At 40.1% G+C, this 17,605-nt stretch overlaps 2 protein-coding genes across 3 annotated transcripts; both read right to left on the reverse strand.

Moving 5' to 3' along the window:
• Positions 1 to 131: 131 nt before the first annotated feature.
• Positions 132 to 5,237, reverse strand: LOC306790938 (26S proteasome non-ATPase regulatory subunit 4-like). Its single transcript, XM_079287493.1, has 10 exons — positions 5,180 to 5,237; positions 4,356 to 4,496; positions 4,098 to 4,212; positions 3,459 to 3,545; positions 3,242 to 3,310; positions 2,904 to 3,119; positions 1,678 to 1,798; positions 1,430 to 1,561; positions 1,266 to 1,318; positions 132 to 724 (listed from the first exon to the last, which is right to left on the reverse strand). Exons 1-10 carry the CDS (start codon positions 5,203 to 5,205, stop codon positions 554 to 556), a joined length of 1,131 nt encoding a protein of 376 aa, XP_079143619.1. The 5' UTR covers positions 5,206 to 5,237; the 3' UTR covers positions 132 to 553.
• Positions 5,238 to 6,838: 1,601 nt separating this feature from the next.
• On the reverse strand, positions 6,839 to 15,417 carry LOC306790883 (phosphatidylinositol 4-phosphate 5-kinase type-1 alpha-like). 2 transcript variants are annotated; one of them, XM_079287417.1, is made up of 17 exons: positions 15,289 to 15,417; positions 14,773 to 14,921; positions 13,916 to 13,957; positions 13,695 to 13,729; positions 13,401 to 13,487; positions 12,813 to 12,943; positions 12,574 to 12,691; positions 12,158 to 12,310; positions 11,528 to 11,827; positions 11,127 to 11,341; positions 10,959 to 11,042; positions 10,723 to 10,771; positions 10,535 to 10,619; positions 9,663 to 9,830; positions 9,249 to 9,501; positions 8,816 to 8,888; positions 6,839 to 8,721 (listed from the first exon to the last, which is right to left on the reverse strand). In XM_079287417.1, the coding sequence occupies exons 2-17, from the start codon at positions 14,819 to 14,821 to the stop codon at positions 8,716 to 8,718; spliced, it is 1,848 nt and encodes a 615-aa protein (XP_079143543.1). In that variant the 5' UTR covers positions 14,822 to 14,921; positions 15,289 to 15,417; the 3' UTR covers positions 6,839 to 8,715. The 2 variants fall into 2 exon arrangements, with proteins under 2 accessions (XP_079143543.1, XP_079143544.1); XM_079287418.1 differs by lacking the exon at positions 13,916 to 13,957.
• Between the last annotated feature and the right edge of the window lie 2,188 nt (positions 15,418 to 17,605).

The following is a 17,605-nucleotide window of genomic DNA, read 5'->3' on the forward strand; positions in this document are numbered from 1 at the left end:
TCATGCAAAGCCATTTGAAGTTGGGAAAGTGGTCCCTTAAAAAAATACACCCTTTTGTCTCCCAATCTACTCACAGCACTGTCAATGAGGTTCTGAGGGCAACAAAAAAAAACACCAAAATGCAACATATTTACACAATGATTTTATTGCAAAAACACATACATGACAGGAGCGTGGCTAGCTGTTTAAGAGCCTGTCATGAAAAATTCTTGCTCTTCTAATAGGCCAAGTATACCATGTAGACAAAATGTAGGTTAAAGAGCATACAAGGCGATTTTAAGGATGATATCAATTTATGTTACAGGGCATTCAGATTTTACACTAGTCATTCAACACTTAATATTTTTCTTTATTACTGTTATGTCTGTTCTTTTGAGTGTCTGACAGTAAACGATGGTATTAAATGTCAGAGTGCTGTCTCATGCTGGGCTGTCAGTCCTACAATGCATCAGCAATATTTTGGTATATTAAAGTAATCCTGAATTAGTCTGAAATTGTTCGTTTATTTATTTTCTAGTCAAAGTCTGAAGACTGTGTCCGTCTCGTTTGCCCCTCACTTCTTCTTCTCTTCATCCTTTTTGCCCTCTGGCTTGTTTCCTGTCTGGGAGGCCAGGGAGCCCATGGCGTTGCGGATGGCCTCGTTGTTCGGGTCGACACCAGGCAGGTTCTCCAAGACGCTCTGAAGGAACTCCGGGTCTTGCATCACATCATAGTCATCTTCCTCCTATTCAATTGCATTCGAGGATACAATAGATTAGAATGGATTGGGCCTTTTGTGGTTTTAAGATCTCCAAACTGTATCTGGTCATCTCGTATGTAAAATATTCTTTGGTGGGAGAAGCCATTGGTTACAGGGTATTTTCCCCATTTCAATGTTTTCTTTTCCAATTAAAAATGTCCTGTCAAACTTTGTTGTTGCAATTTGGAACAATGGTATTTTGGAGTTTCTACTAGGTGTAATATTTAGCTTCCACTTACAGTTAGCAGCACACACACACAACAGGATTTAAATCTTGATGTGATGTTTACACAAAATCCACGTTGGGAGTCATACACAGGTCTGTACCTTTGACTTTGAGCTTTTAATCAAAGACCCAGATATTTTCTAAAGCAGTTGCTCATTTGTTTACACTGACTATTCACTTTTACTTTCAGGACCTTGGATGCCAGAAATAATTCCTCCACCTTTTCCAACTCTGTTGAGAATACACAAGGGACAGGTGAGCCCCATTTAACAATTGCTCCTTTAAAACATGATTCCTCACCTTGGCTGATTCTCCAGTGTCCATGGGAGCTGCTGCATCCATTTCTCCATACTCTGTTCACAGAACAAGTGAAAAGAACTTATTATCTTAGACATACCAGCAGATAGAGTGGCCATAAGTTATAGCAAGCACATCAATTTGCATGATAATCAAATGGAACTCACCTCCTCCGGCAAGGGACATCTGCATGGCGTAGGCTATCTGTTCCTCCTCTGTCATGCTGCTGAAGTCGGGAAGCACTGCTGCAGCACTCTCAGGCTGAGACACTGACATCTTCAATAAGGCGTCCTCTGATTCTGTCAAAAAAATAAATAATCAAAAGTAAGTGTCATTCTATCAAATACTAACAATTATAATAAACAGAGCTGTCTCATAAGTGAAAGAAACTAGTTGTTAATCCTACAACAATTACCATCTGCACCGGCTGTGGCCATGCTTGTATCCATGCCTCCATCCGTTGCAGAAGCAGCAGCAGCTCTGCGGGCCTCTTCCTCCTGCCTCTGTCGCTGCTCCTCCATTGATACACGCAGGGCCTAAAGGAATTCACAGAGACGTCACAGTGAGAAATAAAGGCAAAGGGCATCACTTCAAACTCTAAACTGCAAACACCTTTTTTTATTGTAACAAAGTCAACGTGCACTTGAGATCTCATGTTCTTTGCATTCTTGGCCCAATTTGTTTCATCGTCTTTATCAAGCCCTCTCTTTGCAGCAGTGAAATTTTAGTGAAGAAAAGTCACACATTATTGCTATTTTTAATACCATGCAGCATCACATTGGCTTTCTACATGTGGATGAGTTTCGAACCTTAAAGAACTGATCCACATGTATTTGCTTTGTAAACAGCATCTCTCACATTGGTGTTAGTGTGGGTACATCTTGAATGGACTATCTGATAGTTTTTCACTCAACCTATACAATAACTGTATAATAGCAGTTACCGTACTTTTCGGACTATAAGCCGCTACTTTTTACCCCACGCTTTGAGGCGTCGGCTTATAGTCCGGTGCGCTTCATATACGGATTTTTCCGTAGCTTTTCTCTGCCACAACAACCGCAACTTCCGGTTCCGGTCTAACACAACATTTACTAGCTCCCGACACAGAACAGTTGCTACCAGCAACCCCTCTGCTACCAGCTGTTACTGACAGGGTCGCTACAATATGGATGAAGTACCTTTGACCTACCTCTCACTAGGACTGTTAACAAAAAAGGTTGAACGGCAAGATGCTTTTAACAGTACATGTCCGACTCGCTAGCTTCTAAGCTAATTTTAACATTACGGCCAATGGGGAAATGCTAACCGCGATTAGCATTAGCGAATATATAATATATCTTTGTACATCTTTTCATGCAGACATACTTGCATTACAGACTTCTGAAAGGCTGGGATACTATGAGATTAAGGGGACAGCGCAATGAGGAGGACAACACAAGCTCAAGGGCGGATTTGCCCTGGTTCATGATGTGGTGTGTTCTATAGTCCGGAACGTACGGTAAGTGCTATGATTTAACTTTGTTGCCGTTGTCGTAAACAAACTTGTTTGCTTTAAAATAACCCTTGAATTTCTCTCTCAAGAAAATCCATCAAAGCTAACATTTATGCTAGGTACTAAACTCACATCTATATATTGCTTACCAGGGCAAGTTCTGGATCAGCACTGGGATCCACACCAAACTCAAAGTCACTGGCACCAAGACCCATCATAGAGCCTCCTTCCCCGGCCAAGATGGGAGAGGAGAGCAGCGCATCAGCCAGACTGGGTCCTGGAGGGACTGTGACCAGGTGGGAGCCAGTCCCCTCTTTCCCATTTAAAGTATTAATAAAAGCAGTCAGCTTCTCTGTGTTCAGCTCCTGAATAAACAGTTGGGAGATAGATGGGAAGGCAAGTTCAAAGCTCAATTTGTAAATACATTATGCTTCACTTCACTCTGCCTTATAGCAGTGCAACGGTAGATAAACCAAGAAGTCCTCACCTCTTCTCCAAAGTTGATAATATCCACATTCACTTTCTCTTTTTTCAAGCGCTTTGCCAACTTGACAAGCTGCAGAATCAGCAGGTGGAACAGTAGCAGGTTGAGATGAAGAAAGACAGACATAGGCAGTGTTAGAGACAGTGGGAGAATGTGTTAAACCTATGATGTATAATAAAATATATAATAAAAATGTGATAAAAGAATACTTTAAACTCACTTCTTTTTCATTATCCTCCACAGGACTCCCAACAAAGGCAATGATCCTCATCTTGTGGTTTTTTCCTTGTCTGTGTTTTAGGGCCAGCTACACAGGAAACACATGACAAAAAAATATGGCTACTCAAAAACTGCTGCTGCAGACACCAAACCCCTCTTATTTACAATTCAGGTAATCACTACGTATAGCCCTTCTTTTAAAGCTGGGGTTGGTAATGTTCTTAAAGAACTTTTTTAATTATATTTTTTGACAATTTAATAAATAAATCCAATCCGTGGCAGTCACAGGACTGTAATAAATCCATCCAATCATTGATTGAATAATTGGACAGCCGACCTGTTTGTCTACCTGTGCACTAATTGCGCGTCGTCAGAGTCTTCCTTCAGGTGCTAGCTTGACAGCTGCGAGTACAAACAATTGCCATGATCGTTTCCGTTAATTTATGGGGCTGTAAATGTTGCCAACTTGGCAACTTTCTCCAAGAGTTGGACAAGAGTTGGGAACACTGGCACGACATCTTCGGTTGGATCATTTAAAAAAAAAAGATCTAGTTTACTCTTACTGGTTTCTCAAGATTACCAACCATAGCTTTAATTTTGAAACAAATGCTTAAAATGAAAAAAAATCTCAGTTACACACATGAGCCACTCTGATGCCTGTGCAGAAGCAGATATTTCCTTTGGGCTGGATAGCGTGGAGTTTGGACAGGAGGCGGCCAGAGTCTGGTGTCAGCGTGTTCAGGACCTCACAGTTACTGTATGAAAACAAAATCAAACATCCCGTGCTGTCCATCATCCGCCACAATGTACAACAAAACCAATTGTGCTATGAAGTGTTGAAGAGATATGAGGATGAATACTATTAGAACTTGTGATAATTTCTGTGAGAATAACTTACTTGGCCATAGTGAGGAGGCCCACATTGTTTTCTGGATTGCTTCGTGTTTTAGAGTGGCAAACAATGTTGACAGCATCTTGCTGAGCTTGTAGCCTCGTTGGTAGAAAGTCTCCATTTCTCATGTATTCACTGTTGTCCACACTGGGGGGGGAAGTATAAGTTTAACGTGGCTCTGATCACGTTAGCGTTACGTCACTCACGTTAGGCTGCTAACTAGCTAACGTTAGCAGTTGGCATGTCATTCCCATTTCAACCCGAGACCAAGCTAGTTAGCATAGGCCTTGTAGCTAGTTTACAATAATACATCTCAATTCCTCTTCACTATCAGCTACATAGGAAAAGTTTACCTTCTTCCCAATTCATCTGGGAAGTACATTTATGGTGTTTAATAGATTTAAAATGTCGGTACAATAATAAAAACGGCATTAGCACGGCTGGCTAACGATAGCAACCGGTGACTCCACATAACGTTAAGTCGATGGTCGAAACAATCACATCATCGTGGATGTCAGTTGATTATGAAGATAGAAAGTATCTTACTTAATTGTGAGGTAAATAATTCATGAATGTAACGTTATTCATATATGGCACAGCTCGCAAAACATATACTTTAATAAGACCGCAAATCTAAACTAACTTTAGCTACAATGACTCAGCCGTTAGCCGGGCTAACCGTCAACGGTCAATTGTATGCCCTGTGAACCGGGACATTTGCTCTAAATTCAGGTAAAAGATCTCGTACACCGACAGATAGATTATTGTGTCTTCGTGTGAGCCGCTAACAGACCAACAACTACACAAAAAAGCATTTGTCGACTTCTTACCAGACCATGGTACTTTCGAGCCCCATTTTGGAAAGTTCTTGTTGCTGTCTGTCGTAACCTTACAAGCTCACAGGCTATTGGACAAAGGCTGAACAAAGTCAAATATGATTGGCCAGGTTTTTGGCCGGTATTTATTTTACTCTTTTACGTTCTATTTATAACTTGTTACGTCTTATGTTGAGCACTTTGAATTTTTTGAAAGATTAATTAACTTTCCTCGCTCGTGCAGATGATATTGCTTTTACTCAGTTGTCATGGAGACAGTTCAGAGTAGAATGGCATCTTATTTATTGTGCAAATAAAGACTAGGATTGGAATACATAAAATCCTATTTCAAAGTTAACGTCATTTTGTACTGCAATTTCCATATTAACTATATATTGTTTAACTTAAATTGCAATAGATATGATGGAGTGCATTTTAAATTGAATTAAATGCTGTTTATTATTCTGCGACATTGCAAGGGCGTAGGACACCAAGAAATAAAGGGATAGCCAACTCAATATCGTCTTACAGTATGTATCAGTCATATTTTATAACAATATTAAAGACTGAAAACATCTGTATGATGTAATACAATCAAAAAAAAGCAACATTTATTTTGTATTTCATAAATTCAGGTGGAAGTGTACAAAAACATGAAATCACCAAAAGAGCAAGAGAGAGAACTTCTAAATACATATTCTGGTGGAAAAGGCAATATTGTGATTATTGCATACATTTACTGTATATAATGCAAAGGCAAGTGAAGACTAATGAACAAATTATACAAAAAAAATGAAAGGATGATTTCACAATTGTTGTAATCAAAATCATCACAACGAAGACAAGTTTTACCGTAGTTGCATGCCTTTGATAAAAGCTTGTTATGCTAGATAAAGGTACATTTTCAATCAATACTCCTCATTAATAAACATGCTGGACACCAGAGCAATACATACTTTTACTATACTACATATGACTGTGTACATGTTTGGTTCATAGGCTGCATGTCTAGCTGTTTTAAAGTTCATACCGTAAGACACAGTTTCACTTCAAAATAGGGTCGGACAGTTTGATATAACAGCGAGCAGAATAAAATACCTCCACATACCATTAACAGGATGTATAAAACTACCCTAATGATCCATGTTCCTCTTTTCTTGGTTGGAAATTTGTCATGTATGTATTTGTCAGGAATGCAGTATATATGCTGTAAACAAATCTTTTATACACCAGGTGGCCATCACCATGTTTTCCGAATGAAAAACATTACTATATCTTAATTGGGCTCGGTCTCAAAAATCTCTCTTTACGAATTTGGATAACCCTTACAAACAAAGCTCACACAGCTGGCTCTGTTAACCCCGGGTTTACTAGTTCAGCTTATGACAGAGGCACGTTTCTTTAATTACAATCCAATCACATGCAACAAATCAACTAAAATTAATTTAAGAACAGATGGAGAAGATAACCCTTTTGGGAAATTGCCGCAACCAAGGTTGTGTTAAGATTAAGATCATAATTAATACAACAAAATAGTACGAGTAATGTTGAGGAAGTACTTGATGCACTCGTTTCTAAATATCGGGATCAGGAAAACAAAAAGCTGAAAATAATACAACAATCAAACTGCCATACATCTTAATCGGTGTGAAATATATCAGCTTTAATATGTGGTTGACATAAGTGAAGGGAAAAATAGATCACTCAAATTTGAGTAATCCATATCATATTAAGTTTATACATAGCTTTTTGACTATTACCAGTGGACTAATGCAGATTGTGAGAGTAACATTTAAAAAAATATAATAAAACCGCAGTACCACCCATGTTTATAGGTTTTAAATATTCAGAAGAAAAGTCAAAACTTCTACCAACATATATTGCTAAATTTATTTTGGCCAGTGCATCCTACCCTAGTTTTCTTCTCTTTCACCTGGTTACTTGGGAGAAAAGGACAGACAATAACACTCAAGCAAAACTCTTTATGTGGTCAAAATGTTGAAAAATAAAAACAAACTCATACGAATATCAACCGGAAGCAAACAAACAAAAATGTTCTTACACTCATGAGCCGTTAGACAAAGTTGCTGAAGCTGTCACTTTCTTTGACAGCCGGTTGTGCAAATCACTACATCTTCAGGTCTAAACTGCTGCAGCTGCTGCTTATTAGCTTTAGGTGCCGCAGTTTGGACTGGACTGCAGGTCTAAACTGCCGGTGGTGTTATGGTTATGCAATTAGATGACATTAGTGGAGGCTAGTTTCAGATTTTTTACATAAATTACCCAAACAATGCAGATGCTCTGGTGTTATTGATGAGTAAATAAAATATACCTACTTAGAAAATCACATTATGTTCTCCAGGGCTACAGTGTTAGAATGTGTCATTGGATACCAATAGAAATACTCTTTATTCTATTTTATCGTCACAGTGGGACACCTGCCTCTCCTGCAAACATTTACTATATTACCATTTAAAATATCATAATTTATAATGAAAAACAAAGCGATTGTACCACGTTTGTAATCATGTCATGCTTTTTGGTACATGACACTTTCTGCATTTCTGTTCATTAAGCACATGTAAAATTGTGGTTCTTTTATATATATTAAAAAAACCTCAAACTTAGCTGACTAACTCACTGGTATTGCTTCATGAGGCAGGCCCAAAGTCTTTGGTCACATTTAGACATAAGCCAGTAGACGCCAATAAACCTGAAACTGATATCAAACTGTACAGTGCAAGTATAAAACAATCCTTTTAATATAACCCTTTGACCTGAATATGAGAGGTAACATTTAGAAATCAGTCCATTATTAGAATAATTGGTTAAATAAAAACCACAAGCTGAGGATCACCTCTTTTTCTAGCATGATTTGCATTCAGAGTAGGCTTTAAAAATGGCAGCTTACAAAGTATATAGATATATACATACAGAAATTGCTTTAAAACATGTTTTATTTGAAACTGTGTTCCCAACCCAAATAATATGGTTTTGTGTTAAGACATCTTAGTCAATCATGTAGTAGGAACCGGCTCGGGCCTTTGGGTGGTGGGACAGACACTTACAGAGATGAGTATGCACAAGGATGTGCTACAGCATTTGGTAAACACAAAGGAGGAAGTAATTATAAAAAGGAGACAATACAATTCAAGAAACAACACTTAAATAAAGACAGTCTCAAATAAGGCAAAGTCCTCATGTTACACTATACATCAAATGCTGGCTGAGTTTCAACATCAGTGCCAAGAACAATCTGGTTGTGCATAGAATCATTCCTATGAGATGAATAATAGTGTTCAATAACCACAGCATTAACGTACCCGCAATTACTAGTGTCGGAACACAACCACCCACTGGCATGCCCATACCATGTTGAGATTTGGATATCATAGTGCAAAACAACAACAACAAAAACATTGAATGGTCCACTTGGTCTCGCTGATGCACAGTAAACTTTACCTCAAATCACACCAAAGGGAGGGTCGTAACAATTCATCCACGCCCATGACTTCCTCAAAGTTTGTCTCGGATCCTTTAAGTTCACTCTTTTACACCTAAAAACCAAAAGGCAATGAACATAAGTTACAAAAAAACACTCGGCAGAAGCTAAATCTGTCACAAGAAATTAAAAACGTTTAAGCTACTTACAGAGCATTTCCTTGCTTGAGGAAGAATGTCACTGAGTGAGATCACATCCTCAGAACTTTCGTCATACTGAGCTCTGCAAACAACAAAAGACCAGTGTAAGTGAATCAAACCTTCACACAATAAGAAACAACTCGAAATACTTTTTAATTGTGTTTTTCAGCAAAGGTTTACTTGAGATTAGCATGATGGAGATGTTTGCCACTAGATGGCACTTTTAACAATGCTGCACTGCCATTATGCATGCTGACGTTTCTTGAGGTTCTGGTTCAACGACATTTATACGGCATCTGAGTTCAAACTGTAAATATTCGACGACACATTTAATCATTAGACACTATAATCCATGACAGACCTAAACACATTTGAATATGCATGTCCTTCTGACGAGCTCGCATATGAAAATACTATTCTTAATGTGTGTTTTCCCTCTTACTTCTTGGGGGAGCTGAGCTCCTGGTCTTTACTTGGAGTGTTGTTTAAATCCACTTCCACTGGCTTGTAGGCGTCCTCAGAGTGAGGCGGAGGCTGACTTGTGGGAAGAAATCCAGGGTTTCCCAAGGAGGAGGAGGCAGTGGTTTCAGTAGCGTTGCCAGTAGCGTTGCCAACAGTGTTGCCAACAGCGTTGGCAACAGCGTTGCTGGGCGGTAAGGTCTTTGGGAGGATGTCAGGACGACCTGAATGCATGACTGGGTGGAACGGGAGTGGAGTGGGTTGGAAAAGTGTTAAGATGGTGTTGTGAAAGAAGCACTTCACGTGCTGGTACATGCTGGAGGACTGCCGGTATCAAAAAACTAAACTAGATTTCAGCACTTCACTTGAAACCTGAAATCCTGTTTCCAGTTCTTACCGTTGTCTCCTTCAGTGTCTTCTTTGGCGTCAGAGCTGACTTGATGTTGGAGGTTGGAGTGCTGGCTGTTGTTGCTCATTTGGGTCAACAGAGAAGGCCCGGCACCAGGTGTCTTCCTCAAAGGACCATGTGTCACTGCACGCCGCTTCTTAGACGGCGATGTCTTTACTGGATACAAGAGGAAAAGTGTTAATTAAGAGGCCAAAAAATGACACATTATGGGCTCAATTTTTGTGTCTAGGCAATAGTGCAACCCAGTGGGCAGAGAGGCACGTCTGGGGGTGTGGCAATGCGATCTTGGTGCCATGATGTATTCTGTGATATTCTGGTCACTTTAAGTGGTGAATGCAAACCTACATAAACTTCTGAAATCAAACGAACACGAACTTTCCACTTTTGATCTACGTTTTTTTTAACTACCGGTAGCTGACATTTGACTTATGTTTTTACAATTCTTTTTGGCCCTTTTTACCATTATTAGATAGTTAGAACAGGTAGACTAGAAAGGGGGACAACATGCAGCAAAGGTTGACTCTTTATTGCCACCTGAAGGCAGCAGATATTTATTTCATCAGCAGTCTAGAATGTTGAGTGATGTTAATGAATTCAACAAGAGTCATCATCTGCTCTTGGCAGGATGTTTGAGCAGCTGTTTCTATATTTGAAATTCTGCACATCCAAGACAACAACACGTTTCCTCTGAGGAAAGCTCCCCACAGGGTTCCCAAACTGTCAATGCACCACGACAGGAGAGAGCCCTGTGCTTAAAGACAATGAAAGCAACAAATGTGCCGAGCAATGAGGTGACACAGGTGTGATCTGTGCCACACAGTATTCATCCGCATACCTTCATGGATACAATATGTACTTACATAAGACCTTCTTGAAGACTGCATTGCACATGAACTTGTGAAATCGTTCCGCATAGAAACTCGGTCTGTGTACCGATACAGCGTCCTACAGAAGAGGAAAGATTACAGGGTTTACTTAGAGAAATGTAAATTCAAACTAACTAATTAACTGAGGCCAGATGATGTAGTATGATGAGGATGTAGCCTACCCCGTCGTGAACCAAAGCTTTCCACGAGTGTTCAAGCTTCTTCACTAATCTGAAAAACAACACACAGAGCATAGATCAATACTGTGCTTGAACACATGCTGTGTAGACGACAGACAGGGCACTGAAGCTGCCGCTGCCTTGCTAACGGGCTGCTTTTGCGATGCAGGCTGTGTAGACTTTGTGCGTCACTGACTGCACAAAGGCTTTAGAGTTATACAAACATGTGTGCTGTTTACCTATAGGACTGCAGAATGTCAATAATACCAATATACACCAGCAGCCTCTCGCCTTTTGAGTTTCGCGCAGGGATTCCTCCAGTTCTGTCAAATGAAGGAAAAAGAAATATCATTTTGTGTTCCGTCATTACTCTCAGTAAACATGACCACTGAAACGCCGTCACTCACTGGTCCTCTGTTTCCGGTGATCCCATGCTCCCTGCCTCCGCCTGGATGGCCTCTATAGCAGTGCTATACAGGGACTTTTGACCCTGTGGCTTCCGTTGGTCCACGGCCCCGGCCCCGGCCACCGCCTCTTTGCTGGCCTGCTCTCGACAGCCTTGATCTACATTATGGATTCCCACCAGAAGGCTGTAATCCATAATCTTAAAACTTTGCAGAAGCTGAATGGAAAACAAAAAACAGACCAGACCAGTGATTACAAATGAATTAGGAGGAAAATACATGAGAAAAATGTAGATATTTCTCACTCAGTCTATGTGCGTTTGTGATGATTTTATCCTAAATAAATTTGGAAATATCCCACTTGTAGCCTCATGTTTAGACAGGCATTAATCTGTAGTTCTTACCCGGCAGTCTCTCTGGATGGTCTTGCAAACAGCACTATACTTGTCCCCCTCCAGTATCAGGCCATTCTGCATGTCCTGCAGGAAGTCCAGGTCCTTGTATGTGGGCACAGACCTTTCTTTCTCTTTAGCCGAGGCCCGCCGCTTGTAGGTGGAGCCCTTTAGATCATACTTGAGGTGCATTTGTACGGCGCTCGGGAGCAGATTGTTCATAACTGCTATACGGATGTTTTTACCCGCTGCCTGGACACAGCAGAGTCCATAAAACTTTGGTAATAAGGTCCGTTTGTTCTGGTTCAGGTTCTGGAAGAGAGCAGAGAGGATGGTAGAAGGAAAGTACAATATTAAAACAAAATCAAAACAAGCATCAGTGCAACTGATAAAAATCAAAACAGCCTTACAATGTTGCACATTAGCCATGAAAAAAAAAATAATGCAGAGACAATATTTTGCCAGAGCTTGTTTTGTCAAAATAGTAAAAAAATGCTACGATGCCTTTAGTGCCGCAACTAATGATTATTTACATTCACAATAGTCATTGTAAATTATTCTCTTGATTTATCATGTTGTCTACAATATGTCTGAAAATAAGGAAAATGCCCAAGGTTATTAAAGCCAATCATTAGCTCTTACCATGAAGTAACCTGGGAGCAGTTTCTGCAGAAACTCCGCCTCTTTGTGCTGCACGGTCTTAATGATGAACTCATCATCACTGGAGACGTAGAAGAGAGATCCACTCGCCCCGGAGTTCGATAGCTCGATCAGCGGCTCATTACACAGAGAGTACTGTCACCAGACCAGACCACAGTAGTTAGAAATGTTATATTATAGAAACCAAAGAACTACGAACACCGGTTAAAAACAAGTCAGCTGGGATGTTACATCGTCAGCAGCCCCCACACCTAGTGTGTCGGCGCCCAATTATTTCACGCTTCCCTAGTTACACTCTTTCACGCCTCTCTTCTCACAGTTATTTCCCTTTCCTCAGAGTTTTACTGTTCTGCTAGCAAATTTTCTGATTATCACAGATGCTGAGTAAACAAGAATACCATGTAGTCATCAGGCCGGATGCCAAACATCTCTCTGAAGTACCGAAAGGCCATTGGGGCGTACGTCTTGAACCGGAAGTCTCCGTAGTGGTGGGCTGGTGTAAGGTTACTGCCCTCACTGCCAGTAAAAGACAAGAGGCAGAGGATTAGACATCATACAAGGAGGTTATGTAAAGGAGTAATTATTTAGAACAGACAGAACACCCTCTTTACAACTTGTCTTTAACTCAAAATTGTACCTGGGAAAGAAGAAGCTTTCGACAACTTCAAAGTCCTGCAGCAGCACGTCTCTCTCAGGTTTCTGGCTTAAGCTGCCCACCGTGTGAGCGATGCCTAACTGGATAGCACCTTTTAGGGCTGAAGATGTTGTCTGGAAGACCGAAATGACAAATACAGTTCAGATCTGTCTATGGTTTATATATTATTAACCAATCATAAGCAATCTCCACAATAGGACTTGGCAAGAAAGATTTGACATATTTTCATGAATTAACAGTGAGTATAGATCTGCAACAATTACTTGATTAATCAGGGAACAAAAAAATGAATCTGCAGATTTTTTGCTCATTGATTAATTGTTTGAGTCATCTCTAAAGCAAAGGCACCAAACATTATCTTTACAATTTACATATCGTTGTGTGTTGGACTGTTGGTCAGACAAAACAAGACATATGAAGATGTTACCTCTGGCTTTTAAAAATATTATAGAATAAGCGATTAATCGTAAAAATATTTGGCAGATTAATAGATAAGGCAAATTATTGTTGGTTGCACTCAGAAGTGAGTGGATGTAAATGTGCTTCAGTCAATGAAGGCTGATCTCCCACCTTCTTGTACGTCGTCTCCCCAGTGGTATCAATTCCACGATGGCCGATGGTCTTTTTCATGGCCGGAGTCATGCTGGTGCTTGGACTCTGAGTACAAACATGGTGGGAAAATCACGTAAATAGAAGCGGAAAGAAAGTCTGCTGCGAAGTAATAGCCTCATGTTTGAAAGAGGAAGGAATGGAGGGTGTGTCAGCTAAATGTCTGTAAATTCTGTAAAGACAAACGCAATGTGTTTCCCAACAGTCACAGAGCTCGATTACGCATTTCCTGCAAACGAATCAGTTATTTCTTACCTCGGGAGGAGCATTTTTTCGGGTCCCAGCCGAATCTGGAGTGAACAGGGGGAAGAAACATGAAAGTTAGAAAAGAATACACAAGGAGGGAAAGAAATAAGTTAATCAAACAAATGTTATTCTCACACTGGATGCGTTAATATTACACAACACCGCTTAAAACAGCTTCCACCATTCCATAATGGTGAAAAGAAAGCGTGCAGACGCACCTCGTTCATTACCTCTGAGAAAAGACAGTCTCCTCCAGAACTGACTCTGCAGGTCTTCGAGTGCAATGGGAGGAATTAGATAAGTATTCTATTACTATTCAAGTAAATTCATAAAAGGCTAATGAATGTCCTGATATCGATAATGGATAGTTATTTTCCTGGGAGTCCAAATTGAACAGTAGACCTTAATAGTTCACTTTTGTCTTTCAAGAAACACTTCAGAAAGTGACACAACAAAATGATGTGACTGTCTACTTTTCAGTTTGCTTTTCCACCGATTTTCCACTTAAAAGGAAAAAATAAAACCCCTGAGGATGTTGTGATGTCATCAAGAGAGCACAACTTTAAAACGAAAAGCACCGGGGGTGTAGTTTTAAAGTCGCATTACCGGAAATGTAGGAACCCGTTTTCTGTTTTTTAGAGCTTGACCCATACCAGGCACTAAAAGTCAGGATGTTTGGCCATTTTGACTATTCATCTTTTCAATCTGTCTCGTATGAATCCCACAACTTAATAGAACTATAATACAAAATCGCTAGAGTTCCACTTTAAACGTTTTTGTTAAATGGCCCCATTTACTGCTGTTGATTTCACTCAGTTGTGAATAATGTAGTCCGTTATACTATTTACATTACTCTTTTTTTGGTCCGTCACACTTATTTCAATAAGACTTAATAGTATAATAGCAACACATCTCATCATAACTCAATGGAGTTCAACAACACCACTGGTACCTGCCCGTCCACAGGATCCATAACCTGAGCGAATGGCCATCTATCTAGATTATCTAAGTGAATAACTCGTGTCAAACACATCTGATTTATCCCTTTCATGAAACAGTGGTGTAGAAATACAGCGTTAGTACTTACTACCAGAGAGGCCCTGCAGCTCTGGAGGCTCCTCTGCAGCTGTGGCCATTCAGACCGAAACCTGATCTCAAACTCGGCTGTGTTGAAAGTCAAATCCTGGTTAGACGTTATCAGTTTTCCCTGCGTGAGCACGTCTAGTAGTTGGGGATCTGTGTAGACAAAAGTAGCTCGTTAACAGCAAACACTTCTGATGACTCCATGCCACAAATATTGACAACCGCCACGTTGACTGGCTCTGTTGCTGGACTGGAGGATTTGAAAATACAGTTTGTTACGTTAACAAGACTTTTTGCTCACCGTCTGTGAATAATGTAACTGTTGGGGGGATGTAATGAATGGTAAGACCAGTGCACGTTGTAACACGCTAGCACGTTAACTTACATTGGTGTCTGGATTGCGACATTTACATAAGCTAGCTAACGTTAACTGCTAACTCTTATTCAACTTTTCTAACTTTAGCAAAGCTGGTCACACTGATAACTAAATAACAGCATTACAAATAAAGCGCCAACTCACTGGAAAACCTCGTGGAGTAGTTTTCGCCGTTTCCAAAGAAAGAAAAACTCAACTTTAAAGGCACTGTTTTTCGTAAAAACGAAATAAACAAGGAAGCAGTGCGGAAGCAGCAGTTTTGTATTATGCACCACCAGTCAGAGCAAGAACAAAACTTCCGGTTAAATGTTCTTTCAGAATAAAACACAAATGTCACAGGAAAACCAAAAAAGAAAACAAAGGTGTTTTATTGTGTGCACCACGTCATCAAACAACTATTTCTAATGACAACATATAATGGAGTAATGTTTACCTGAGCAGAAAATTAAGTTGCTGTAAGCACCCTCACCATGTTGAGAGCCGTATGGAGGCTTATGCTCTGAGTTTCATATTGAGCACCTTGAATATAGAATATATACCATTATTTAACCACCCAAAAATATAGTCTGAATGTATAATGATTGTGTGTGGTCAACAATACAATACAGGCTATATTAAGCGATTGTGATCTAAATATGTGTTGGCGCTATTTCATTCGTTTGATTATTTTGTTGTTATTTTTGTCTTTATTTGTGCTGACACTAGGGGCACTGAGCACCAGGCACTTGTGTAGGTGAAGGGATACAGGTAGCAGGTGTGTCAATGTCAGGTGATGCACCAGGAAGGACATATTTTGGTTTTTTTTACCAGAGAGAGACTGCAGGACAAATGTTTGCTTTTGATCACTACAATAGAATCTACCAAAACTGCAAATCACCACTGAACATTGAACTTCTTGCCTGAGTTACAATCCTACAATCCGACTAAAATGGTGCATAAGTGGCCTTTTGATGTAAGTTTTGTTTTTGATTATTTCTCTGACAAATAAACACTACATAAAGTAAAATAACCGCCCTTGAAAAAAATGTGTTGGATTCTCTGGACCTAATGTGGATGCACATTGTTAGATCTTCTGCCAAGATGCCAAACAAAGGAATGACAATCCACGCCATAGCAGGAGCACACAACAAGATGGAATGCGGTTTAGAAACCCAGTAACTCTGTTGATGTGAACTGCCACGTAATGAGTGTTCGCTTTTGATCCTGCTGTGAGGAATAAGTTTCGGACTGAATGATAAATTGTCTCTTTTCATTCATGCATTTGTTTTCCGGTTGTGGTGATGATGAATTGAAAGAAGTGAACTGTGCTTGTGATTGTTAACAGAAGCATTGTATGGTTATGCCGCAGTGTGGGTCGCTTGTGTTAAAGGAGGAGCGCACTAAAAGTCACTAACGATAAGAAAGAGGGCAACATGTCTATGCTGTCTGAAAAAAGAGACCTCAAACTCACTTCAAAGTGGCCGGCTCACCACATAGAAAAGTGCCAAGCAGTAAGAAAGTCAAAATGCAAGCAAGCAAGCACACATATGAAAAGGCTTCAGGTGCTTAATCCCATGAAAATGTCACACACGTGCAATGTCAATTGTCCTATTTCATTAGGTGCTATGATGAAGTAAAAGATGAGCACAGATCTTTTTTTAAGCTTACCCATACTCCAGGATGAAGTCGAAAAACAAAATCATTGGTTCGAGGATATAAGGAAACTCTACTGGGATTTTGCAGAAAATGTGAAGAAATGGCTCGTTGATGCTGGTCAACCATATGCACAACCAAATATTAAATGTGTTGAACATGTACGTGTGATAGACTCGGAGGAAGTTGGACCCGAGGACAGTGTTTCCAATGTCGCACCCTCTAAATCAAGCCTGCCAAAAACTTCATCTCAATTATCATGTGTCTCTACAGCATCCTCTGCAGCATCATGGCTGAAGCTGAAAGAGCAGCTGGTGTGTTGCAGCACTGGAGAAACAACACTTAATAGAGGCACAAGAGGAACAACTGAGAAAGGAAAAATAAAGACTTGCATTGGAAACAGAGATGGCGGCTTCTAATGCTAAAATTCCCGTATTGGAGGCCAGTGCATCAAGGAATGGCTCTATAGTGTCAGATGAAATGCACTCTTATTTTGAAAAGGCTAATACTCAAAACACCAGTAATCTCAATCCTACTGTGCCTGCTTACAGTCCTAAAAGTTAGCTAACTGACTTCTTACACACAGGAACAAGTTTCTAAAACATCAGTCAGAACCAATGCCCATACTCAAGCTACAGATCAAGTGCAAGAAACTCAACTGAGGTCCAGCATCCATACCCATTCATGTACAGAGAGACTCAGCGGGGCATATGCACTCTCAAACGCCAATGCTCATTGGTAACTGTCAGGGACATTGTTAATATCATGCAAAGACAAAATTACATTACTGCTTTATTGGTCAAACTAAATCTCTCATCTTCTCTCCTGC

Source organism: Melanostigma gelatinosum, assembly GCF_949748355.1.
Source record: "Melanostigma gelatinosum genome assembly, chromosome: 17".
Lineage (NCBI taxonomy): Eukaryota > Metazoa > Chordata > Actinopteri > Perciformes > Zoarcidae > Melanostigma > Melanostigma gelatinosum.